Here is a 27,839-nt window from a genome sequence, read left to right as displayed (position 1 = left end):
AAAATATATTTGTAGGTATTTTCCAATCATGTACAACTGATATGCACATAATTAACACTAAGTGACCATGCACTTACATGTGTGTTACAAGCAAAGGAAACATACAGGCCTGTCCAAAACAGGGAACAAGCGTCTAAAATGCTGTTGGGTTTGAGGAGTAAGTGATAATGCCTTTGCTGGCTTTGCACTCCTGTTAACAAGCTAGATAGTGTTACGCAGGCTTTTGGACTGTAGAAGCAGAGGAGTTCTTACCTTGCTTCTAATAAGTAATGTATAAATTCTGTGTAAGTACAGTATAAACACTGTATGATAAGCTGATCAGTAATTTCAATAAGAACTGATATGTGCTTTACTGAGGTCAGTTGTTTTGCCCTCTGCAGTATGGACTGGGGACAGAGGGAAATTACAGAGCACCACCACTTTTCCCCCCCTGCCTGGATGGTTCTCTCTGTAGAACGTACCTGAAGGTTACTACTGCTCCTCTGAAAGTAGAAGGGAGAGGGAATCTGAGTGGTAGCCTTGAGAAAGAAGGTTGGAGCAGATGCCATGAACTGGGACTGCAGTAGTGTTTTATCTACCACAAAAACTTAACAACAGAATTTTTAGGCATTAATGGAGAAGTAATATCTTTCATACTTTGGAAGGAATTAATAAGACATTTCACGTTCCCATGACTGCCTGCCTGTATGACAGGACATACCATCTACAGCTATGTTCTTGTTGGAAACAATGCTGAAGAACTTCACTGGAAAGGTATTTTTGAAGAACTGATTATACATTGAAAGAGTTCCCTTATTTTTTCACGAATATGGTGAAAACAGATTTAAGTATTAAAAAAACCCAAAACCAGTTACTGATAGAGTTGTTCCTCTTTATAAATCAGGGCTATGCTATTTATTAATATGTTTATTTTGCTTTCTAGCATACATTCTCAGATCCTGAAATGGTATGCAGTGCTTGTTTCAGTAATTAAGCTGTTTTAGACAAGGATTTTACATGTACTGTTTTAGCAACCAGGTTTCTAACAGTATAAAACTGGCAGCCCTTCCAGGCCTGTGTCATCTAAGAGTGTGAGATGCTGCATTTCTGTGAGCTCACTGGAAGCTTAAAGAGCAATCAAATCCTTCTTCCCCTGCACTTTCACCATTAACTTAAGTGCACTTAATTATCCAGTTGTTCTGGATATTTCTGTTCAAATACAAAATCTAATGTATATTACCTATTAGAATAATTAAATGCCATTTTAATAAAATGTTCACTAAAAGCAATTTACATTGCAGTACTTATACACCTAATAAGGCGAGAATTATTATTGTATTTGCTTTTTATCTGAAATTGAAAGGGGGCTACATTGGCAGTCTCAGGTACACACTATTTTATTCTGTACACTGTATTGTTCATATGAAATCCATTACTATACATCTCAATATAACTGTCCAAAATGGTAAAATACACTTTAAAGGGCAGTGAGGAATGGGAGTTTGTTCTAAATTAGACACTTCAATTAGACACTCTGCTTTAATAATGTTTTCACAGAGCATGAACAACACAGAAGAACATAAACAAAGATTAATTTTGTGAAGCAAGAAAAATAAGGGGTGGATTTCAAAGGTCACAGTGCTGAGGAACTAGTTTTGAGCTTTTGTTTCTCTACTTAAAACCCCCCCAACAATTCATTGAAATAAAAGCAAACTATTTTTTTTCCTGTATGCCAGCTTTGCACTGCTTAATTTTTCTGCAAATTTCTAATTGAAAACAAATTCAAGCACAGCAATGACTTGAGCAAAACCTGATGAAAATTTTTTGTTTATTAATCTGTGGTCTTAAAAGTGTTGAGCCTTCTATGGATATAAGAACAATCAATAAAATGCTATGCTGAGCACTTTTTCTAGGCAAAGCTTGTTGCCACTTCATGACTTACAGCACTTGAGTTACTGTTCCAGTCAGGTTCTTTTTCTTCTGCCAAAATTCACGATGTTTGTGAAAAAGGGAAATCTTTGATAAAGTTAGCTTTCTGCTAATAGCTTCACCTCAACAAATTAAAGGACTTGGTGGTGAAAAAAAAATTTGAAAGCTCCCAAGGCTCAGTAATTCAAGTCTTCCATTCTGCTATTCTGATCAGTTAATTGCTCAAAGTAGGACTGGTTATTAATATTAACTCTTGGAAACTAAAGAAAGAACTAGTGATTTTTTTATGTCACCTCCTGAAATGTCAAGGGATGCTCTTCAAGGAAACCACACAATGCAGGCTGTGATATCTGTAAGTATCAAAGTCCAGGAGACGAAAATTCTGACCATCTCTGGTTTTAATACTTTAAATAAAATACTAATTTAGTTCAGATGCTGGATATTTTTAAGTGCAACAGGATTAATACAAACTCAGTAACTGGGTGAAGGATTTTAAATCTTTAGGGGTTTTAAACCAACATGTTTTTCGTGGTCAGCGAGAGACAATGTCAGCAGCAGAATAATGTAGCTGGTTGCAGGTAGTTTAATGAAGTTTTATTGTTGAAATAGAGCAGGAACTATTCCATCACATAGGACACACAAGCAAACAGATTCCAAGACTACCTTATATGCTATTATAAATCACAGCTATTTATCTTAGAACATGTGACCCTTTAGAAAATAGAACTGTGGTTGCCAAAAACAGTCTCTCAGGCATTTCTTATGGTGAACAGACAAGCTCAGATGTGGACATGTGCAGTTTCTGTACGTGGTGCAGTTTCTGTACGTGGTGGCACTATAGGATGCTGAAGATGGGCCAGTGTTGTTTCAGGATCAGAGGCTTTTCTTGGCTGTATGTCTTCTGGATACTCAATGATCAATTTTTCTGTGGCATACATCTGGCCAATGGTAACCTGAAATCAGACCAAAACATCAATAAACAGGTTATAATTTAGGCTGCACAAAAACCCCCAAGAATTGAATAGCCCAGATATTCAGCTTTTTCATAATTACATTTTTCTTTCTCTAAACATTTCTTTTTGTAAATAGTACACTTGTCTACACCTTAAGAAAAATAACCAATACATAAAATACCTGCACATATAAAATCTTGAAATAATGACATTGAGGAATACCATTTAAAGTCTCAAAAAATAACATTAGAAGTTACAACAGAGAAAAAGCAAGCAGGTTCTATGTTGAGAAAAATGAAAAGACAAATATAATGAAAAACAAAAATATGGATATAACCAGCGGGTATTTTTCATTCTTTTTAGGTGGAGAGCCTAGATATAAATTGCATGGCACAGTACTATTTACCAGTTCCTTTGGAATCCTAATGTAATTTCCCTTATTAATGGGGAAAACAGTTTAACAGTTGTTAGTTCAGCAGCAGCATTTTACATATATTGGAGCTACCTCTTGTTCAGAAGATGGTATTCAGACCTCCGATATTTGTGCTTTCTAGGAAAGCAAAATGAGGAAATGAAATATGACAAAAATGCAACATTGATGCTTTGATTCCTCTTGTTCTTTAGCACTTTCTAGTCTGCCCCATAACATTGGTAAATTGTGGTTGGAGGAGCAGCTGGCAGTTGTCACACACAGCTCTTGGCTTAGCAGCTGAGATGGGGAAGGAAGAAGTTTCATGCAAGTAGGGTAGTGAAAGCAGAAGACAATGTTTATTTTTAAAAGTATGGATTTTGGAGTCTACTTTTTAGTATCTGTTGTGCCCTTTCTTGCCCGCACCTTCTCCTTCAGGCCTGGGTACACAGCAGCTCTGTGTCCTTTTCACTAAAAAAAGGTTCATACATTTAAGTGTTGAATTAGGACAAAAAAGACTAGATGCTGAATTACACTAAACATGGTATATTTAGTAGAATTCAATACTGTGCAAATTAAACCTAACAGCAAGTCAGGCTCTCAAAGTAGTAAAAAATCAGGGAAAGAATGTTTTTAGCATTTTGCATTTAACATTTTTTGTGGGGAAAAAATCCTGGCTTCTCTTGAATAAAAATTTCTCATCTGTGCTCACACTCACATAAAATGTGAATAATATTGCCTTTTAGGAAATGAACTATTTAATCTTGATAAACAGCCTTGTCTGAAACTTGTAACACATTGATTTTAATCTTGAAATATTTATTACAAGGGAGCATTTATGAAGCTCTTTGTAAAGGAACAGAAGTTTTCCTTGCCAACAAATATTTCCTTCTTTTGGCACTCTGAGCTAAGTTAGTAACAGCATATGAACAACTCTGATTATTTTTGAAGTTTCTTATGAAATATGTTGCATACAGAATATTTAATACAAAGGCCATACACAACTGTGACATGTGTTACCCACAGAAATTTTAAGCTGTCAACAAGTGTTACTTGTCAAAGAGAACTCGCTGTTCTGGGTTATGTGGCAGGCTATACACTTTAGTTGCTGCCTTACCATAAACCATGCTGAAGTACTTCATTTTTGTATACTGTGTTTTGGAGCCCAAAGAATCTTTAATCCTTTCCCACACAGTAGAGCAAATTTAATGGGAGGCTCAGAGGGATTACAAAAATGCTGAAACCTGAATTGCATTTTTTTTCTCCCCCAGCTGGGGGAGATACATGAGACTGAGTACGTGACTTCTCAGTCAATCATATTCAGCTGGGGCAGATGGATTTGTAGGAGAAAGGTACAAGCTGCTGTTTGCTGTCCCTGTGCCAACAGGTGATGTTATCTACTGCTGCACCTCTTGACTTGAATGCAATAAAAGCACAGATTTATGTGTGAGCTGCTTCCTTAGCAAACCGCAGGCGTGCAGGCATTTCAGCAAGTGCAGAGCCACTATTGCTGTGCTGTCGGCCTTTGCTGGGCTGCTGCAGCTTGCCTGCTCTGCTGCCTGCCTTCCACAACCTCTGCCATGTCACTGTAAGCTGAACTTTGAAACCTAAGGATTTTTGTTTTTTAAGCCATTAGCATTGAATTTTTAAAGTTATGATCAAGCCTTTCCCATGTGCCTTAGACAAAACAAACAAACCTTCCATTTATAGCTGCTGAAAAATTCCCATCCATAAACATCCCCTGCCTCAGCAGAAGGATTGCACCAGTATTTACACACTGACACTCATTAACCCTACGAACCACAACAGCCCTCTTGCAGTGTCCTCACCACCCTGAGCCTAAAGAAAGCACTTCAGCAGCATGCACTCACTGTGGAGCACTCTCCCAAATTAGAGACTTAAGTGACCACCTATTGTGCTCTTTTTCCATCGTGCATGTTTGTAGCTTGTACACCACATTTACTCTTCTGGTAGGTGGCTGGAAGCCAGTGCATAGGTCAGTGCCAGGGAGTTCCACTGACCACAGGAAATGTGAAGAACGCCAATCATTTGTTCTTAAAATTTTAAAAGTTTAATAGTAATAAAATGGTTATAAAAATAGTAATAAAATTAGAGTAATAGTAATTTGTATAAATTGAATTAGGACTATATTAGGCAATAGAACTAAAGAGTTATGGACATCTGGATACCTTTGTCTGGGCAAAATAAGCCTGAAAAAGGACCCCCGTTAACAAAGGATTAACCTTTAAAAACCATAGCCTGTTGCATATTCATACACTTCATACATGATGCATAAATTCCATTCAAATACAGGATTCTGTCTGGTCATCTCAACTTCTTCTTCTGAATCCTAACAGTGCCTTTGAGGTGGGAAGAAGTTAGTTTCTTCTGATACGAGGGCAATAAATTCTCTTTCTCTGAAAGATTTAGTTGCTGCAAGTCCTTTCTTTAAAAAAAGTATCCTACATAGCATAGTTTCTATTTTAACATTTTTTATAACCTAAAACTATATTTGACACACTACTCAAGAGAATTAATACAGCATTACTTTCTAACACAACACATATAATAGTCATTTTAATATTTGCAAAAAGCCAATCATAAAATATGCATTTTTCGCAGGAAACTTTTGGGGAGAAAGGCTCCATCATTTGCTCAGCAACTTGTGTTTTGTGTGTTACCCAAAAGTTTATTTACCTCTCTAGGTAACACATTGCAATTAAATTCCCCAGAATTACCCAAAAGTAAATAAACTTAGCTCTCTAGGTAACACACTGCAATTAAATTCCCCAGAAAAGAATGTGCAATAAAGAACCACACTGTCATCAGGAGAGGACAATAAATAGAAATACAGAGATGCTTCTCAGCTCCTTTTGAATTATTTGATGTTTAAATTCTGCCTGAAAAATGATGTACTTTGACAGGTCCAGCCCTCAAAACCTGATAATTTGTCTTTGTTCAAAGATTTAGTAAAGTCTATATGGTCAGCTGTTTTTTGTGAACAAGAAGACTCCTTCTTGAAAACCTTACTATTGCCTTCTGTCTGGGTCCAGGAGAAGGCTTAGGGCTTCAGAATGGGATTTATCAGCAGATGTGAGACAACAAATGGGGAAAAAGAAATCACTGAAGAGTAAGCATTAGTCCATCTGTCCATCTTTTAACCCAACCATTCTCTGGTTATTAGGTCTTTGTGTGTTCATATGGAAACAAGTACTAGTCCTTTGTCATAGCTGGCAGGAAGCAACCACAGGAATTAGCCACTTCATGGAATCTTTCATTGCTATTGGGGGAAAAAAAACACGTAGGAAAGGTTTTCCCTATATAACAGAGCATCAAAGGTATGTATGGGGAGGTGCAGTAAGAATTAAATTGTAGAATTAAGAATTATAGAAGTAAAATCTGAATGTCCTGCAGACACTGAAAGAACATGATATTACCCTAAAAATTCAACAAATCCAGCCAAATTGACTGAACTCTGTCCTCTCTAAAGGAGTCTGGCTGCCAGTGCCCGACTCTCAGGGACACCTGTGGCTGGTGAGCAGGTTGTGTGTGGCTTCCATGCCAAGCCATGTGACAAATGCAATTGCAGAGGGACAGTGCTGGCCTGGGAGGCAGCCTGAATCCTAGGGGCTAACCTGAATTCTACAGGCTAATCTGAATCCTTGGGGCTGCCTTCCCATCTTGACATAGCTGGTGGAGTAGATCCTGCAGTCCTGCTGCTACTACTTGCAAAATACTACTAGATTATATTCCGTTTCTGAAGGTGTGTGGCATGTCTTGTGTATTTCATCCACACAAAGATTTTACTTTGCAGCTCAGAGTTGAGGTAGAAGTGACTGCTCATATTTCTGCAGGGCTCAAGATGAGGTGACTGGGTTTTGAATTTTTTTTCCAATTTGCCTCATTCAGAGTGCATAGTTCTGCTCTGAAAAGTACAATGGCATCTTTCCTTGACAGCTCTGTATAAATGTCTGTCTACTTAATTAATCTCCACATTTTTCCTTTCCTAGGCTCTGCAGCACAAAGGTGGCCAGACATCTCTTTTTCCCATGTACTTTACAGAATTGTAATTGTGTGGCATATAACCCATGAGTTCTAACAAATCCTGATGAGCCCAGATGAAGTTACTTTTTCTCACTGTCACTGAATTACTCATCCTTATCATCCTGCCAAACTTGCCAATCTCCAAACAACTAGCTACCTGCTTGTGTGAGGTCTCACTGATAAATTTCAGGGTGAGTGCCCTAAAATTACTCAGGTAAGTAGCTAGGCAGCAGCCTTTCTACCCTCAAAAGCAAACTATTTTTTAAAATTATTTTTTCATGCCACTGTTTATTTTTTGATGGCAGACAAAAGCAGGAGTGGCCTAAAAGGAGAGGGTGCAACACTCTCATCTGATGTAAAATCAACTTACTGGACAATGCAATGTCTAAACACATAAAAGTAGCACCACAGCACAGTAATATAGAAACACTGCAGACAGCAATTTCTCTAGGTGTCAGTTTTATAAAAAATTGATTTCCCAAGAAGGTCATCACTGGAGAAGTAACAATGGTTCCCTGTTTTTCTTGAAGAAATGCTGCTCATAACTAAAGCTGATGTACAACAGATTGCTTTACATATTAAAAACATTTACATATCTAATATATATATATAGGTTGTTATATATACATGCATAAATATGTGAAAAAAATCAAACTCAAGATAAAATCATAGCCATCTTCTCTCTTTTGTTACAAATTTGTAGACAAGAAATTGCTACCTTATTACAGCCAGGGATCACATATAAACATATACATTTTCATGGTTCTTTATTATGGATAAAAAGGAAAAAGTCCTGCATATTAATATATTTATACCGTACACAAAGATGCACACACACATAAAAAATCAGGTTTTTTTTTCCTGTTGCACCTAGGAAGTTGACAGGTGTATCTCATGGGCACACTGCTGAATCTTAACTAGGAAGAAAAATCCGTGATGACACTACAGTCATATTGCATTTATGGCTGCTAATCTGGGTCTCTAACACTACATGAAGAAGTTCCACATTCATATTTTCTGGCACAGTGACTATAAAATGCATCTTAAGTGAATGCTGACAAGAACAGAAATGTTCAAGAAAAAGGTTATTTTAGGATCTGGCAACAGTCTTGTAAGTTGTTTACCTGAAGTCTTTCCTATTAGATGATGCCAACCGATTTGCAATCCTATTGCAAATTTAAGTGAAGTGGTTATTGCTCTTAAGAAGCATTACCTTTTCTCCCCACTCCCAAATCGGATATGCTATACACAGCACGCTTTATTATAAAAGTTTTCATATTTACTAAGGTTCAGTTTAATATTTTTTGTTTGTTTTTAAATGGATATGGACAGCCATTTTTGAAATTATCTTTTACTGCAATAATAAACACACCAGTGTGGTACACAGTAATTAATACAACTCAAATGAAACCAAAATCTCATCAATAACTTCAGTTCTTTGCCAAATCTTTGTGTTGGTATTAAATGCTATAGCGGAAGCTTTATTTATTTTCACTCGGGAAAGACTGTTGAAAAACTACATTTGGCTTCTTAAACACATAGGTGATTCCATTCTCCAGAGCTGGAATCAATGTGGAAAAATATTTTGGAGACATTTCCCTTATTTTAATTGATTCCATTTGTCTACAGAGAATGGGAAAGGAAGGGAAGGAAAGCACAGAGTTGAGAAGTTGGAACTATTGTGTATTTTACTTCTGTAAGCCTGTGTTTTGCAAATGCTGTTTTCTTTGTTTCTTTATCCCATAACATATCCTACAACCACTGCTACATGAAGCTTTTGAAACGGCAGGAAATATTAATTTATTGCTACCATTTGTCTGGCTTTCACAAAGGAGTGAAGTAAAATAAGGCAGCTAATAGGCAAGACCGTATCTGAAAGTTATTTCTGTTAATAATGATAAATTATGTAATTTTGTTAGAACCATAAGCACTTAATCTTGAACACCTTAATTTGGATGATGTATTTATTTAACACTCTCATTAATTTATTTTGTGGGTCTCCCTGAAGAGATACTCTTCAGTGAAAAGAGCAGAGAATCTCATCTATTACAGCAATGATTTACACATAAAATACTGTAAGCATATATATTCATATGCATTTTGTATAGTGTGATCTAAAATAGCAAGGGATTCTTTTTAATCACTTAATATTTCTCAAAATATTCTTAAAATTACCCAACAATGCTACTGCCCTTAGAGACAACTTGGACATGACAGACACGGCCTTTACTCCAAATAGCTACACTTGATGCAGCTTGAAGTAACAAGGGCCCTCATCAGAGAAGGCAAAACAGGAATCTTTCAAGCTCCCTCCAGCCTGGATTGTTCTATGATTCTATGAAAGACAAGTGGACCAGATTGTGTGGGCCTTCAGTAAAGTCACAGTTTAAATTCTCTCGTTTCCTGCAAGCCACTCAGCCTGCAGATAAAAAGGAGCGTGACAACAAAAATGCCATCTCAAAAACAGGCAGGGGCCAACAGCAGATGGCTGCAAAGGGGAAGAATCAACCCTCTGCTATTGCAAAGGTTACCTTACAGAGGTGTCAGAGAGTGAGGCACAGGAAAGTAAGCAGCTACTGATTTTGGGCTTAAACAGCCAGGTGAAGGTTTGATACAACACACATTCAAGGAAGAAGCAGATCTGCAAATGTAATGTTCTGAGTGTGATCTTTTCATGCTTTCAGCATCCTGGCAATCTCCAGACTCTCACTTCTCCTCCCTCCCTATTTATTACCTGTTAATGTTATTTCAGCATGTTGCTTTTTCTTTGATATTTGCATAGAAAGCCTCGACCTTCACAGAGCAGTTCAAACTCCACAAAAAGCCAAACACAGAAGAAGCAGGTCTTCTAAAGAGTCAATCCCATGTGGATAAAGGGGAAGAACCTAATATAGCCTGATCTCTTCTTAATATAGCATGAAGAAAAGAAAAATCACTCAGGTAAGATGCTGAGTGTGGCAAGGGAAGGAATATAAAACATTAGTACTTGAAAATATAGAGACAAAGACCTGGATAACATTGTGCTGAGTGTGGTATAACAGGTAGTCTAGTAATGCTGAGACATTTGGTATGTAAATACCCCGACCATTCACAGAGGACCCTATGTTTCACAGCAACTACATAAGCAGAATTCATCAATGCCAATGTGAGTGCCTGCCTTACTTTTGTCAGTAGTATAATACAACAGCCACTGTCACAAAACACACATTCTGCACCAGGTCCACGAAAGTACTGTAATGTTTGTGTATTGCAGATACAATAACTCCACAATACATACAAAAACTAAATTGTCATCATTAAAGGAAAATATTTTATTCTTCAGTGTTTTCTTGGATCACTACTTCCAAGAGACTTTTGGAATGGAACAGTGAAGAAAATGTAGTCATTATGGACAGTTATAAGCAGATATTAAATATGCTTACTGAGTAGTGTGATCAAGTAATTCTGCAGCCCTAATAAATTTTCATACTGTGAACTACTGCAGTACTAAACTGAGCTGCCACAAGATTATGACAACAATCAAAATTTAAAGACCACCTTTTACAACATTTGTATTTAAAGTCAGATGCTAGAAATGCAATGTACTGCAAGAACCATCTTTAGTCTTATTTCTTATGTAAACTGGGGAACTTGGCTGCTGAGGAGAGCGCTAAACAGCTACAAAAGATGTATATGGCATGTCTGTAGATTAACATCTTTCAGAAAATGACTTATCCACCTGTACCTCTCTGCCTTTTCTTTTTTTAATAATGCTAATCACCTTCTACATTTATTCTGTCTTCCAGTTCCTGAAAATACCTGATTTTGTACCAAACTGCTCAAACTCAGAGAAAGTTCCAGAGTAGCAAATGGACCATGGATTTTTTCTGTTTTTAACTGACATTTGCTTGTCTAAATCATGATTGTTCAAAGCCTTGAAAAGCTTTGTCTTCACCACATTTTTAAGTGAACAGTACATAAAGTAAGTGCAAGGGGAAAAGTACATAAAGTATGTTCCTTGGGAAACGCTGAAGTTCAGGAGCTAAGACATTTTAAGACAGCAGGTACCAAGATACCAAGGACTGAAAAGTGGGACTGGCAGGATGTAGTTCTGGGAAGATGCATACAAGAAACATGCCAGAGAGTATGTTGGAGCTGACACAGACCAAAAGCAGCCCAGAAGTGAGCAAGCCCAGAGTGATGGGAACAGCCAAAGCTACTGATCTTTCAGTGAAGAAAACGCTGTGTCACACAGCAGTGCTGATGGCTCCAGAAAATGCATTTGGTTTGGCAGCATGGAAAATGTTGGTCACACCTGCTGTTGAACCAGCAGCTGTTCTGATCCTAGCTGGGCCTGAGCTCACGTCCATTCAGAGTTCATCCCTGTAGTACCTGACACAGCACTGTTGTCACCTGTGCACATTTGCTACACTTTGATTTTTCTGAACTAGAAGTTTTCTCAGTATCTGCAGTACACCAAAGCGTGAGGCTGCACAAACGCCTGCAGTAATAATTCTATGAGACAAATGGATAACAAGAACACAACATGTATTATGCTTGAGAAATCTCCTGTGGGAGCTACCTCTCTCAGCAGCATCCTGCCCAGTATTTTATAGAAAGTATATATAGGTAGAAGAAGTACAGAGATGCATAATTACTTTCACAGCTCAGATCTTCGATTATTCGCTTAAACAAAAGAATTATCTGCAGCTTGCAGGAAAACTGCACCAATTAAGACAGGCTGGAACAATCATCTATTGCACATGCATCGAATATTCTTCCTTTCAAGTGTAACACACTGTGTACATTTGGTAAGGGAATATCATATTAACTAAATAAACTTGAATTTGTTTTCTTGATTTATTCTGATCTTATTCAAACCACCAAACACAGAGGGGAAAAGTTCAGGTGACTCAGAACTGTAATATTGTTTAACCTAGCAATTTAAAGTTTCTGTTTTGTTAATGTCCTTTGAGAAAGAAGAATGTTTTTAAAAAATGCCTTTAAAATCTGCTACTGAAGCTATGAGTGGGGACATGAAACACATATTGACCTGCTAAATTTTGGATTTGAATGGATGCTAGCCACATTTTAATTATTTGGTGGTGATATATCTTCTTCAAGACTCCAAACTATATGTACCAAATTCTTGGTGCTGGTTACAGGATGGCACGAGGTACATTGCATTTTGTAAAACTAACAGGTGCTTTATTAGCATTTTAAAGTAACAAAGTCTTTTGTGTTTCAGAAAAAGAAAAAGTAAATTCTGTAACACAGACCATTTTCCAAGACATAAAAGACAGAGAAAATTAATTTTCCCCTGTCCTCCAAGAAGGCTATAACCAAGGATTAAACTTAATTTTATATGAGGAACAATTTACTTTAAGGTCCCAATATGTCTCTTCCTCTGCACTGATGTTACCTTAGATACACCTCAGATGTGATTACAGACTGGGCTTTTCTCTGTGCCCATTCAAATTGCAAAATTAAATCTGAAAGAGAAGAAATAACAGATTGAATTTATCTTTGGAAATTGTAGATGTATTTACAAAGATAAATTCTGTATTGGATGTTTTTGATTCAATCTGCCTCTTTGCCCAAAAAAGGAGCACCCAATCGAGGCAAATACATGTCAAGTCCCTACTGCAGTGTTTAGGAGATCTCTAAGCATTTCAGGACAGAAATAAATTTTTATTTTTCTGCATCAAAGAGACTTCCTTTTTTTGGCAAAATTTTTACAGATTACTAAACTACAGTCATCTGTTCCTGACAAAATCATAATTTTCTTGTTTATCTTACTTTCTGTGATGGAGGATATCCAAAGATTTCTTTTTCTTGCTCAGCCATCATTCTTGGTTTACTATCTTCAAACCTCCACATTTCAAAGAGCATTTTTCTACTTCGCCCCTCTTTTGTAAGAGTTCCAGTGAAAGCCATAAAAAAACCTTATTGCCTGGACTGTCCACACTCTTTAAGAACCTGAGTAGGAGGCCAACAAGAAAGGACATTAATGTTTTAGGACTGAGGATAGATTTGTTGAATTTCAGTCCATGTTTGGGCCTGTGAGTTCTCACTTGCTATCTATTACGCCAGGGTCAGCTTGAATAATTTCTCAGGTCCAGCTCAGTTTCCAAACTAACACCCCACTGAAAAACCATGACTTGATCATCTCCTTGATTAAGCAACCTCTGCAGAGCCAAAACCTCAAAGACAGTGAACCACTCTGTTCCTCCTGAAGTTACTCCAGGTGATGGTGGGCAGGCCTCTGACTTCCTACAGCCTCTCCCCTGGGGCAGGAATTGCTTCCCTTGCCTCTCAGTGCCAAGGCAAACATCCCCTGCAGCACCACACCAAGCCAAAGCCAAGCCCTCGTGCTCCAACCTGCCCAAGTTGAGGTGGGTGTCCTGTCATCACACTGCTCTGCAGGGGGACACTTAGCCACTTCCACACACAAATGGGTTAACTTCCCAGGGCTCCTCTTCCCAGCCCTTTGTACAAACAGAAGGAAAAATTAACGAAGAAGAAAATAATTATTTGCAAACCCTGCAGCTTTTGAGCAGGAGATACCCGTGTTTGTGTGGATATAGGGTATAGCTTACATTAACTTGTTTAATTGGACTAAACTAAAGCAGCATTTTTTTTTCTTTTTTTTGGCAAAGATAAATTACTGGATTTAGCACAGCTGGTAAGAGCTAATTCTGTACAAAGAGTTCTTTTCAGTAGTGTGGGTGGCAAAACACTTTCAGCAACTGGCCTAATTAGTTCTTCCTCCTTTGCAATAGCACAGGACAGTTCAAAAAAGAAAAAAAAAAAGATTGTAATTGAAGATATGGTATAAAATCATCCTGTTTGCTCTTCTGGTTTTGCCAGTCCTCCCTTATTTAATGTCACACTAAGGAGAGGCTTGCCCTAGTATTTTGCAGCACAGATAATAATTAGGAGTGGGAGGTTAGCACTTATTCCAAACACAGGCAGGGAGCAACGTCTGTTCCTCTGCACACGTCGGAGAAGAGCATTCCTCACCCAAACCACCCCGCCGAAACTCAGGCAGCAGAGTGATGGATGCACCACTGAGGGCTTTCCCCTCGGCAGAGCTCCCATTCTGGGTGGCTTGTTTAGCACAGACTGGGAAGCCCGAGCTGCCAACGAGCTGCACTCCCCAGCGCACCCTCTCTGACACGGATCATTTACGTGACAAAAGACAACGCGGGTGCCAAGTGGGATCATTTCAGCTCCACTGCTCCCGAGGTACAGCCCACCAGCTGCAGGGCAATAACCCACTGCCCAAACCAGCGAGGTACAGCCCACAGCTGCAGGGCAATAACCCACTGCCCAAACCAGCGAGGTACAGCCCACAGCTGCAGGGCAATAACCCACTGCCCAAACAAGCACTGACTTGAGCACACTGACACCTTTCCTTCCATACAAGCTGGCCAAATGCACTCGGGCTCATCCACCAGTGCACAACACCCTGCAGCTGTCAGCAAGATACTGCTCCTACCAGATAAAAACTGGGCTTGGCAAGATCCACTTGACCTTCTGAATGTCACTGAGATAAAGGGTAAAAGGCCAGGAAGGGCACAGATGTTTGAATTTACCTTCATTATAGGCCGTCTAGGAAACTGCTGGACATTTTTTTCTAGCTGTTGTTTTGAATAATGATTCTGCAGCTGTGCTTGAGTGAGTTACAAATCTATTAAAAAACAATTTAAATTGTTACAAGCCATTACCAATGGCTTTTTCTCCTAACTAGACTGAATGAAGGCAGGATTATGAAAAACTTCTGTTAGGAAAAAACTGAATGTGAAGGGGAAAAACAAATTAAAAGTGAAGAGTATTTTATGAAGGCAAACAGAATGACCAACTAATAAGGAAACTCTCCAGAGAGCTTAAAGAAAAACCCAGCAATGAAACTAGAAAATAACAGTGTTTACCAGTACGTACAGTTCCTGTCTTGTTTCTTTTTAATTATTTTTATATTTGCCCATTTGTTTCTGTTGGCAGCAAACAGAAGACAGAGGGCTACTCCTATAGGTAATATTAGTCAGTCTGATGAAAAACAAGAATTAATAAAACTTAGAATTGCCCACTGCTCATTTACAGTTTGAACAGTCTGATACTGAGAATAATATTTTCCAATACACACTTCTCCATAATGACTGTTAGACAGTCTACAGTTTTTGGTTGATGGAAGGTTGTTGATGAATTTAGAAAAGACTATTTAAACACATGTTGGGGAGAAGGCCGAGACAGGAGGCAGCTATGGGGACTAGACCGAGTCCAGGAATTTGACAGTGAGAAATCCTGTCGGAAGTAATTTCTAATACAGCACTTTCCTCTTTCTGTGGCTTGACACCTTAAGTATTTCTAAATTTTCCTTCCATTTTTCTGTATATAAATATTGAAAGAAGAAGGGAAACTGACTGACTATAAACAGAAAACAGTGAAGCTACTACACACAAGCTATTATGTAAAGCAGAGATCTGTCCTTAATCTTTCAGTATTAATTATCCCAGAGTTTTAACAAAAGGAGAGCAAGACTAACTGGTAAGAGATTCAAAATGATTCTTTAATGTATATAATGCATGATGTCCCTTAACAAACATATGCACCCAAAATTCATTTTGCTCATTCTATCTGAGCTTGTTTATTTTGCTATTCAAAAATATTGTAAAAAAACCCTTACATATAAGCCTGTGTACAAAAGAAACCCCCCTCTGGGAAAAAGCACAGAAAAATGAGCCAGTAGATGGCATTGTGGCACTTCAAAAGACATTCCAGAAAATTCCACTTAAAAAACACGCAAGCCTAAATGCTGTGTTTAACCACTTATTGCTTAACCAATGCAGTATTTTACTCCTGCTCCGTGCTCCACATGCACAACCGAATAAACAAAACTGCATGATGTAACCCCACTGTCACACTAGCCCTGAAACAAATCTTGTCTGCTCTGGTTCCCAAATCCAATTAGCTCCATATGCTAAATTTACAATCCCAGTCTTGAAAACATGATGCTTATTTGATGATTAATGTCCCACAAGCCATGGCCATCATAGATATAACAGAATAGATGTGATTAGTGGAAAAATTTTTGCTAAAACAGAACCATATACAGGACCCTACAATCAATGCAGATAATACTATTTCCTGCTGTACAGCAACTTCTGTGGAGAAGATACCCCTCAAAAGTAAATTTCTTAAGTATTTTCTGAATATTTTACATAATTTATTTCAATTAAGCTGCTAATACGCCCTCACAGCTAGAGATGAGAAGACTGTAGCAACCCACCAGTTTCTTGCACAACACAGCAGAGTTCTCTATTGCTCAAACCACACAAATTTGAAATAATTTTGCAGAACTCAAGATACAAAAGACCTTGTGAGTTTAAGAATTATACTCCATACACAGACAAACTTATTTAAACTGAAACTACACTTGCAATTATCAGTACTTTATCTGCAAGCTACTTTATCTATAAACCTGCTTTACGTTGATCATGTCTGAACAGGGGTTGGAGCAGAGATTTCTGGAGCTCTCTTCCAGTCCCAGGTATTCTGTGAGGCTTATGTATCAATGGATACCCTCATGACATTAGTCTTTATGAAAACATCTTTTCATTTCACTATGGTATTCATTTTCTCAGGAAGTTCTAAAAATCCTCATCTCAGAAGGAAAAACTTACAGGATCATGCAAATTAATCTGACTACCTTAAGGACTCTAATTAAATTCAATAGCATACTCTAAGCATCCAGTTGTATCCTTTTATTTCATGCCACTTCTAGAGTAAACTACAGCAGTTTAGTTTTCCTAATGGAAAAAATTCAGCTTCAGTTCTTCACTGACTGATAGCATAATACTTGGATTAAGAAACAAAGGAGCAACTCAAACTTCATCCACAAATTAACAGATCAAATATTTTTGTAAATTTAATAGCTACAAAAACATCATCCTCACTTGAACAATGCTGGGGCTTATATATGAAAATTCCCTTTTCCAGTTATAAATAGGTTTTAAAAACACAGAATGATACAAGAAAAATGTTTTTTTCATCCCCTATGAAGTTACAAGCATTACTGTGACTGTTTAGGTATTAAAAATAGATGTCTCCTTTTTGGAACAGAGGTGGTCAGGTTGGGATGGAGCATCCAGGAGAAAAGGGAAAAAAATTAGTTCCTTCCTCATGTCATCACTTCTTTCAACATGATTCCATCCTTAGAGGTAGGTGACAAGTGTCGCAAACCCAAAAGCATTTCAAAGAGAACAGAATGGTGTAGGGGGGAGAACATAAGCACTGATAACTGGATCTATTTAAGGATCCACCTTTTCCAGTATTTGGTGCCCACCAGAGTCCACAAGCAGTTCTTCAGGGAAAGAGAGCATGAATATGACACACATGCCTATACTTCTTTCTGCTGAAATGCCTCCTCTGCTTCCAGTGACAACAACATTTTGGCAACTTCATGGCCATGTAACCATAACACCATTTTAACAGACGTTATTAATTTGTCTAAGCACCATTTGAACTCATCCACCTGCTGGCCTCCCCAGCATGCTGAGGCATGTGGCAATGAGTTCTACCATGTAAATGTGTACTTGGCGCTTCTTTTGAACTCTCAAGCTTGGTGGTTGATCATTTTGCTTTGACCTTGTAAAACATTCAGAAGAGTAAAGAAAATGTCACTCTACTTCTATTTTCCTCAGAAATGTTTTTCTTCTGTGGGAGTTTTCAAGTGGTATATTCCTCATACCCAGGTACCAGGAAGGAGGGTAACTCAGAGAAAGTACTCAACCAGCTAACATCCATGTGGTCAGGAGCAGATGAAACAGGAGAATAGGCACCCTTTCTGAACAGGCTGGAAGTGCACCATGACACCCTGCAATCCATTTGACAGCAGAAGTAGGAAAAGGTGACCTGACTGACTGCTCTCACTACTGTTAAAGCAGAGTCATTCAGAGTGCCCAACTGACCACACTCTGGGACACAAAGCCCATTGTATGTGAGTGGACCCTTGGAGTAAATACAGTGTGACCTTGTGTGGTGACCTCCAGAGCGTGGTGGCTCACAGGCAAAGAAAAGCATCCTTCACCATCTCATTTATGATGTGTGCTTGGTCTTCTATCCCGTGAGGCTTGGTGGTGGGGATGGACACAGAACCAGCAAGAAGATCACACAGGGTCATCCCATAGTTTTGCCTTCTGGGAAACCTACCTTCAACTTAAAATTGTTACAGGCCTCTCTTGCCCGCATTGAACTGTGATTTGCAGGGGACATCACCTGCATGTCAGAGAAAAAAAACATTTAGTAATTTTCTTGTGTTCATCAGCTACCCTCTGCTACCGTGGGAATCCTTGATGAGGAAAGCAGCCTGACCAAGGACAGACATTTTTTGTGGAAAGATTTCCTTGTGGCTGAATCCACAGAATTTGATTTCCTTCCAAACCCATCCAAGTGTTTAAACATTTTGTCTTTTGACATACTCATAAATATTGGTTCTTCTCATGCAGCCAGTGCTTCAACAGGATCAAAGCTGGAGCATATATGCAAAAGGATTCATATCCTCATCAAACCAGGTGCTCTTTTCTCAACCCATTCATTGGCTCCCAATGCTGTGCTCAGCCATATCTAAACATATCATGCTCTATCTAGTATCTGTTTGTTTTACAGAATGGCAAATACAGCCAATTCCCCAAAAAAGAGATTGTTTTGAAGATGACTATTGTTTCAAAAGTCCATGTTATAAACAAGTGGTACAAATTCTGAAATTTTTAAAATGAGCTTGGTGCTGATGCACCAGAGCAGAGGCCACTGTTTAGCCCAGCATGAGTCAATTGGAATTTTGTCAGATACTAAAGAAATGGTGACAACTGTGGTTGTGTCATAGGCTTCCACTGCTCTTCCAGACCAAAATTCTAGTCAGAAAAAAAACCCCCAAAAAACTCAACCAAGCCTACTCTTACTTGCATAGGGAAGATCTGTGCTAGACCTCCCACTAACACAGCCTCTGAAGTGTTCCACTGCTTGTAGGACTCGTAACTATTTGTGGAAGAGTAACTTTCTAAACCATGCACACACACACAGCCATGGAGCATCTGGACCAGGCAGGGAGCTCAGGCTCACCATTCCCTCAGGCTGGAGGCATCCCAATTACAACATCTGTCCAGAAGGAGAAACAGATGGCCAACTTCTCCAGACTTTTCTGCCGGCCTGACCTGATGTCCTTTACACCAGCCACTAGGGCAGACAGATAATAATAAATAAAATTGCTAATTAAACCCCCCGGGTAAATTAAAGAGTTAATTATGTGACAGTACTTCTCAGTCCTAAATATTGGGCTAAATCACTGGGGCTGTCTATGCACTCACTAAAAAAAAGCAGACTGACAGAAAAAGTATTATCCTCAAGATACTACATTTGCTAATTTGCTGTACAATTACAGGGTTAATTGACAACCTGCCATTTCTGAAAGCAGTCTGACAGACTTTTCCAGGCACTCCACCACTGCCTACAGCAAAGCTATGTGAGGTACAATAATATCTACTGCTCACAAGCTCTCAAGTCAGCAAGAATTGTTTTTCTTAAAAAAAAAAATTAAAATATCTTACTAACTGGTGCTTACGGTTTTCTGTACAAATCAGCATTTACAGACTACGATTCCTCACTTTGTTTCAAGCTCACAATCCAATCAATATTTACATTAAAATACACCAGCAAGGAAAATATTCAAAGTAGAGCTAGCCAATTAGGAATTTCTTTAAGCTGCAAGCATGCAAATCAAATTGAACTAAAAAAATAAAATTTTTAATCTTGATTTTTGAGGGTTCTTCCCTCCATAAACTCAGTCTTTAAATGCACTGTTAGTTGCAGAGAAATTATTCTAAATGACATTTAAACCATTTTCCTAAACCTATTAAGATTTTACGCTTACATTGTCTGCATTTGTGCTGGCAGTAACTTCTGAAGCTGCCACCTCATTTTTACAGCAGAATAAAGATGTTATGTTCTCACAAGTTCCTACGGACACCTGGCAATCACCTACAAAAGAGGGGAGTTGTAAAGGGTAAGCTTACACAAGATCTTTTGACTGATGAGGTAACCAGAATCATCAAGCCATGGGGCCCAACAATGTAAGAACTGTGATTTCTGAAATTCACACGTCCACAAACTGCCATTTTAAAGTTCAGGCAGGACAGACCAGCAAGCTACCATGAAATAAAGGAAGGGATATTCAGAGCCACTGCCAACTCCCTGGTGTTCCTTGCCCTTGCACTGGCTACAGACCTCAGCACCCACTGATCTTCACTGGCCCTCACTTCCAGTCCCAGCTAAAACTACCTTGTAATGAACGCAGGACAAATGTTACTAATCCCTGAGGGCTGCTAACTGAGGTCACTTCTTCCCTGCAAAGTCACACTGTGGCTTGTCCCAGGGGGTGACAAATACCTGCCCATCTCTCTCTAGATACAAATCCTCTAGCACCCACCACAGGAGCTTGCATCTCACTGTGTTACTTTGTCCCAGTTGATGTTAAGGGACACAAATTCAATTTCTTTCAGTCACAGAGGGAAATGTTGAATTGTCAAAGGATATTGTAAGAGACGGATTAAAACTTGCCCTAATTACTAAAGCCTGTTTGAATCAATATGCAAGTGTTACAAGGCTTCCCATGCAAACTGAATAAGTTAATATTAGAAATAATAATGATAAATGCTGTGCTTTCATCAAAAAAAGCTTCTCCTTTGAACTTCTAATTAGGCAATAAGAATGTATGAAGCATTTTAGGGAGAAATTTTCTCAGGAAATACAGTGATAACACATTTATCATTTTCTGTGGCTCACATGGTATTTGACATAATTTCTCCTTAGGACCCTCCTTCCCTCCAACCAGCTAAACTCTCATGCCTTAATTCCACAGTGATTCCAAGTTTCCCTTAATTAGAAAGGTTATGAAGAACCACAGAATAACTCCTTAAGTTGTGATCTAGTTGAAAAAGCACAGAGAAAAACAGTCTGAGGAGATGCAATGTGAGGCTAGGCTCACGTCAGGTTGAGTTTTCTACTTTACGTTTTTATACCTTAAAAGTATATGAATATATTTTCAGAATGTGTTTTCAGTCTTTTTCCTACTGTACTTTCCTTAAAAAGAGAGGTGCAGCCCCTGCACAAGACACAGCGTGAAAGAACCCTGCCAAAGAGGTATCACTCTTGCAGAAAGGATCTTGAGGAGTTTGTTCATGCAAGAATCTGACCCAGGAGGGAAGCACAGTCAGGTCACTCTGAATCAGACTGCACACCTGAGGTTTTTGAGAATGTGCTTATAAGGTGAAAGTCAGTCAAATGCCACAGAATAAAATGTTGGTGTTCAACAGCATGCAGTGTCCCACTGGCAGCCACTAGTTCCATGGTACGGGAACTGGGGGGAGGGAAGGTATTTCCTGATGTGGCAGCAAATCACCACTTACTGGTCTGTTCAGTAACACCCTCTGAGAAGACCAGATGCAAACACGAATAAGGCCACAGCTAATGTAAACAACAACAACAACAACAACACCCCCCAAAAAAAAAGCAAAACCAACATTCGCCAATGTCATACAAGAAAAAACATCGCTGGGAGGATAAAATGGTACTGGCAAAAATTGGCAATAATTACAAATTATCCACTATGTTCATAAGAGGCATGAACATAGCTTTCCATGTATTTCCAAATATACGAAGACTCTTTGAAGGCAGATAGTAATTACCGGTAAGTTAAATGATGGGAAAGAAAATGCTACATATGAGTGCCCACAATTTTAACACACTGCTTTTATATCCAAAAAGGACCACCGCTACACTATTAAATGCTGAGAACATCAATTTTTACTGAACATGTTTTGCTTCTGCTTTAAAAATGTAAGAAAGAAAGAAATGCCTGGAATAGAGAATTGGTCTCCTTTTGCCAATAATGCTAGTCAATATTAGCATGTAAGTTTTTAATGATTCACTACACTGTTTGATTATCCACTCCCCAAACCCACCTTAATTAGCGGAAATATTGATTTTACAATGTTTAATTCCTACAAGCTGAAGAAATACGAGCTGATAAATCTAGTACTGAATAACAAAAAATTAAACTGATATAGTAATAGAATTGTAACAAAGAGAAAATGCCCTCCTGGACCTAAACCGAGTTACAGTAGATTACATTTTAAATTTTTAGTCTGAATCCTGCTGAGGCAATCACTTATGGAATGCTGCCTTGCCAAGGAAATCACCAAGAGCTCCTTGAAAGAATGTGATTGTACTGTTGCCACAACACGGTGTCTGGTGCAAAATACTCTCCCCAAAGTATAACAGAGTCATAGCACAAAGCAAATGGTGCTAAAGGTCTAGCTGACAAGCTTTTCCTGTCAAGAAGAAAAACAACTTGGTCCAAATTTAGGGTTTTTAAAAAGAACGGCAGAAAGTTAGTGCTTTTTCATTCAGCATACAAAAAAATGTTTCCAGACTTCTATCTCATAAAAATGAAAATTCTCCTTTTATTTTACAGTAATAGGAAATTCTGAGCATCTTTTCTGTCTTAGGAACCACAGTACAGCTACAGTTAATGGATATATGTCTAACATTAACAGATACATTCTTAAGTCTGAAGGGACAAGTGTGGTATGTCAATGTTACGGTCTGTTTTAAAGCAGACATAACCAAGCCACTAATTCCTAGATCAAGATGCAACTATTTAAGCTATAGAGCCTTCACTTCTTTTAAAATTCTGTATTTGTACAAGGATTTTTGAAATAAAATGTTACCAGCCTTCTATAATGACAACAGACTAAGCATTCTCATTAAGTGCTCAGAACAATCCCTTACAGGAAGACACTTTTCCCTGTTTAAGTTTAGCAAAAAGAGGACACACATTCAATAGTATCCCTTTTCCTCATTTCTAGAAAGGACCAACCTATATTGCCAGCAGTCATGGAACAGGAAGGAGCAAACAGTTTTATGTAAAAAACCCACATTTTAATCCATCCTTCCTTGAGAGCAAGTGTATCTCTCGGAAAAGGTAAAAAGCATGTCTTATCTGTAAGTAAGTCCTTATGTAAAGAACTAAAGCAAATAACTAAATCCTGGCTAATATTTGACAGTTGTTGCCTTATGGAAAGGATGGTAGCAGAATGATTAAACAGTAAACCACTATGATTAAATGGTAAACCACTATGTCAGCTGTTGAAGAGATTAAAAACCAACAGCCTGTGTAACAACAAAAAAGATCAACAGGACAACAGCATGTGGTGACATCAGCATTACCAGAAACATGTGTGTAAAAGAGGCTTCAGTTACTATTTCAGCATCAAAGCCAGCAGCTTTAATCCTCAAGTGATCCAAGATGTGGAAGACAGCGAGACCTACTGAGACACAGCCCGTCTGACAAATCATGCTTGTCTAAACACCAACTTGGGAACGCTCCTTCTTTCAGAGAGATTTCTGGAACTGCTGGTATTTGTGGATGGTTCTGAATGTTCTGAGGGTTGCCAGAGCACAACCCCTCCCTGCTGCTGGACAGGAGCAGCCCTGGGGCCTGGGCACTTGCCGGGAGGGAGCCGTGCAGAGCTGCTCCACGCCTGCTGCTCCCCAAAATAAGGGTCATCAGGTGGTGCTGCGGGGGCACTGCCATGTCCATAAGGCTTGCTATGAGTCATACACACAGTGCAACACAGCCAGGGCTCTGAAATGCTACCTCAGGCAGAGTGAACACTGACACATTTCCTTCCCATTTCCTTCTCTAGAAAAATGCATCCCAATCATGGGCAAAAACAAACAGTGGGACAAGCTATGGAAAATGTTAAAACCCTCCCATGATGGTGTACATGCAAGAGATGGCGAAAGAAAGTCTTCCTGTGGCTGCCCTATACTGTGACTCCCTTTCAGTCCCACTTACATCAGAACAACCGTTCTAAGTTCAATGCAAAAGGTAAATTAGGGGCACTGACAATGTAAGCACAATCCAAAAAAACATTTAATGAAGAGATGTATGGACTGTCAGCATCAGTAACAAGCTGACACATGGTGCCTCTCCCTGTTGTCAACAACAGACTAACCGAGACAAAGGCAGCCAGAGGGCTGCCAATTTTGGGAGCTTCTGGATGATGGCTAGGCTAGACCAAGTACACAACCACAGTCACCCCTGGCTTCCAACAGTTTAGAATTTTTCCTTCTGTTTCAGTTTTAGGCGTTATTTTTTTGTTTTTCTTTCATTGATTTTATTGAGAAGACTACCGATGAAAACCAAATCTATCAGAACTTGCTTCTGTATATAAATGGAACCTTCAAAGGTCATCTAGGACCCAGAAAATGAGTCCTTAAGGCTCCTAATAAAACTCATAAACAGAGCATACTGTTTGTACTGATCTTTAGCTCTTTACCAGAAAAAACTTGACTTACATTCCTTAATTAGTAGAATTTACTGAGAATTTAATGCACAAGACAGGCAGATGCATGGACTTAATTAATAAAGCAAAGAATGCAAGCAGAAATAAAATATTATCTACTTAAGAATAATTAGGTCAATAGATTCCTATAGAGAAGGCAGTTCCCAGGCCATAACCCATACCATTGCAACAACTGAAATAGAACAGGTACTAATTTATACCTGTTACAACAGCTCCCAAGTCTGACTTTTTTTAGTGTTTTGTACTAAACATTTCATAGTGTTTTCAGCACTGCAAACTTCTTTCTTAAATCAGTAATTTGGAGAACATACATTCAGTTCTGTGACACCCCATTTTATCACAGGTAGTTCAAAACATTTTTCTGAGTGGATCAGTTAATTTCACAAGTTTGCTGTGAAGCAATGCAACAAGACCAACTTTTTAAACCCCTATTTGGTTGAACTTTCTGGTAGAGAATTTGCATGTAAACAAAATATGATTTTTCAGCAGTTAGAGCCACTTGGAATTGAGAAGAATGACGTCAGCACTCACAAGGTACATTTAGTTCCTGCCAATAAGATCCATGCTGCTGTCTCTGAGTCAGGATACACAAAGTAAACTGATAAATTTTTAGGAAGTGAATCAGAAGACCAAGCAGTGCATGAATGAAGCTGAAATGTTACTATTTTGTCTAAATATTCTTCACCAATTATAACTTTTGTCCTTATTTTTTTCTGTTGATATAAGTTCCTAATCCAAAAAGAACAAGGTTGATAATTGATTTACAATTGAATAATTGAAGACTTCTCAAATTTTGAAAATCCTGGTAGTTGTAGAAGATAAGGTTGTGGATGAATAATGCCAGAGGCTGTGCATGTATGAGGTAACTATAGACTTCAATTTCCTCAAATTGGTGAAGCTCTTAAGGATGACATATTGTGGAAAGGAAATACGGAAATGCCTGCATTTTTCCCTAGAAATCTATTGCCTCTCCAAGCAGGCGTTGTTCCATATGGTACTATTCCAGGTGAGCAGGTAGATATCGAATTACTAGATTTTCTTGCAAGCTTAAGGTCTTAAGCATGAGACTGATGGCTCAAAAACACAGCTACAAACCAAGTGGAACGACTGACATTATTCGTTATAAAAAAAAGAAATCAATTTCTCTCAGTTGTAAAGTATTGATACAACCTTACAGCCGTTTCTCAGGTTATGGGGGACAAAGAAAGTGAATACATTTTTACAGTGTTACTTTTCCCACAGTCTTTGATACATGGATCCGTGTCAGGAATGTAACCAACAGGAGGTAGAAGAAACTGCTGCCTTGGCTAGTTCTTGTTCTTTTGCAGTGAGTGCCAATTCACTGCATGGCTCAAGCAGCTCAAATGGATTCCCTGTTGTTATTCTTTGCGTGTCATGAAAAATATGCTGGAGGACAAGGATGTCTGAAGTGTTCTATTGCCCCTGGTCTACAGATTCACTTTACGCTTTGCTGTTATCCAGCATGAATTCAAATTACAATAAAGTGGACATAAGTTACTCACAAAATTTAAAACTGACAAATTCAAACATTCATTAAAGGTGTGGAAATTAACAAAAACCCACAAGTATACAAGTACCTCTGTGGAGGTGGGTTACATCAAAGACACCTCACCTTTTCCTTTCCTTACAAGGTAGGTCTCCAGCTTTTGTCCATGTCCTCCCTTCCTGACAAATGACTTTAATTTTCACAGCTGGTTCATGACTGGGAACACATCCACTCACTCCACCCCTGTGCAACGAACAGTACCCAATCTCTCTGTCTTCAGCAAAGCATAACTTAATGTGACTTCTATATTGTGTGTCAAATGCAAGATAAATGTTGGTGTCCTGAAACCTAGGAGCATTTTATTATTCAAAACAGAACCAAATCCACCCAGCAAAATACTGGTGTCTCATGCCAGATACATTAAGAATAGTGACATACTGATAAATACACTCATCTATTCACCTTTGAAAAGGAAATGCAGAGTTCTGACTCCAGGAGGTCCCCTCACCTCACTGACCTTCAATGGTCATGAGACTGGCAGCAGAGAGTGCAAAACTTGTACAGGCTCTTTTCTCCCCACGTTAATTAAGACACAAAGTAGAATCACCAATCTATTTCTTGTACATGTTCATTAACTGAGTAACTTAAACCAGGTTACATTTAATAGATTACTTTTAACACATAGCTCAAATTCTCCAAGTTGTTTTCCTGCTGTGTTTTCTGAGACAGCATAAAGTGGCCTTGAAATAAATAAGAAAATCCCACCAACACAACAAAGCAATATAATACAGAGTCATGCAGCATATCTGCAAAAAGGATTCCATATGGAAAAAAGATCAAGAACAACCAAACAACTTTATTTTATTTTGGAAAAATAAAATTGACATGTTAGAGTAGAACTTGGGCAGTTCTAAATTGACACTTTCTGCAGCAGAAATATTGCCTAAGCTCTTTTACAACTTGGATGCCAGAGCAAATATTTTCATTTCACTGACCTTGCTAAGCAACTCCCTAGCTTTAAGTGTATGGTACAACTCTACAGTAATATCAAGCCTGGAATATTTATTAAAAATATTTGCAATCCGTGAAAACAAACTCTAATTCCATGCATATTCAAACCATGAACTCCATTCTGTGTATTAAACAGCACAACAGAATCTAATCTAAAACAGGTTTTCATGTAGGAGAAGAGGAGAGGAGGTGGTGGTGAGTGGGTGCTCGTCTTTACATTATTACTAAGAGTTGACCCTTTGAGCCATCACTGACTAAAATTAGCACACTTGATTTCCAACGTTTTGGATGCGCTGTACTATGTTCCACTGCTCTACAACAGAATTAGCAACAGGACTTACAAGCATTATAAAATATTTTCTTATGAGAAAAAAAGGGCATATTAGGACACAAGTTGTAATTCTGTCTGTATTTCTCTCTCAGAGAGAAGTTATACCTAACATTGTGCAGGGCTAAATGACTACATCTTTCATGTGCTCCATCAAAAATCAGAGTATATATCTGTCTACCTACCACTGTAGCCTCTAAATAATAGAAATGCTGGTGTGCTAGTGTGGAAGAGGATTTGTTGTTGTGGTCTTGTGTAGCACAGCTTATATAAT

At 38.5% G+C, this 27,839-nt stretch overlaps 1 protein-coding gene across 1 annotated transcript in view; it reads right to left on the bottom strand.

The window, feature by feature from the left end:
* Nucleotides 1–2,480: 2,480 nt before the first annotated feature.
* The window catches only part of LYRM4 (LYR motif containing 4), an 85,341-nt gene continuing 59,982 nt past the window's right edge, over nucleotides 2,481–27,839 (bottom strand). The window contains exon 3 of the mRNA XM_058804237.1: nucleotides 2,481–2,861. Coding sequence (XP_058660220.1) covers nucleotides 2,688–2,861 — 174 coding nt within the window. The 3' untranslated portion in view covers nucleotides 2,481–2,687. The remainder of the gene's footprint in view (nucleotides 2,862–27,839) is intronic.

This window comes from Ammospiza caudacuta, chromosome 1 (genome assembly GCF_027887145.1).
Source record: "Ammospiza caudacuta isolate bAmmCau1 chromosome 1, bAmmCau1.pri, whole genome shotgun sequence".
In the NCBI taxonomy this organism is placed as follows: Eukaryota; Metazoa; Chordata; class Aves; order Passeriformes; family Passerellidae; genus Ammospiza; species Ammospiza caudacuta.
This window is presented reverse-complemented; position numbering and strand designations above follow the sequence as displayed.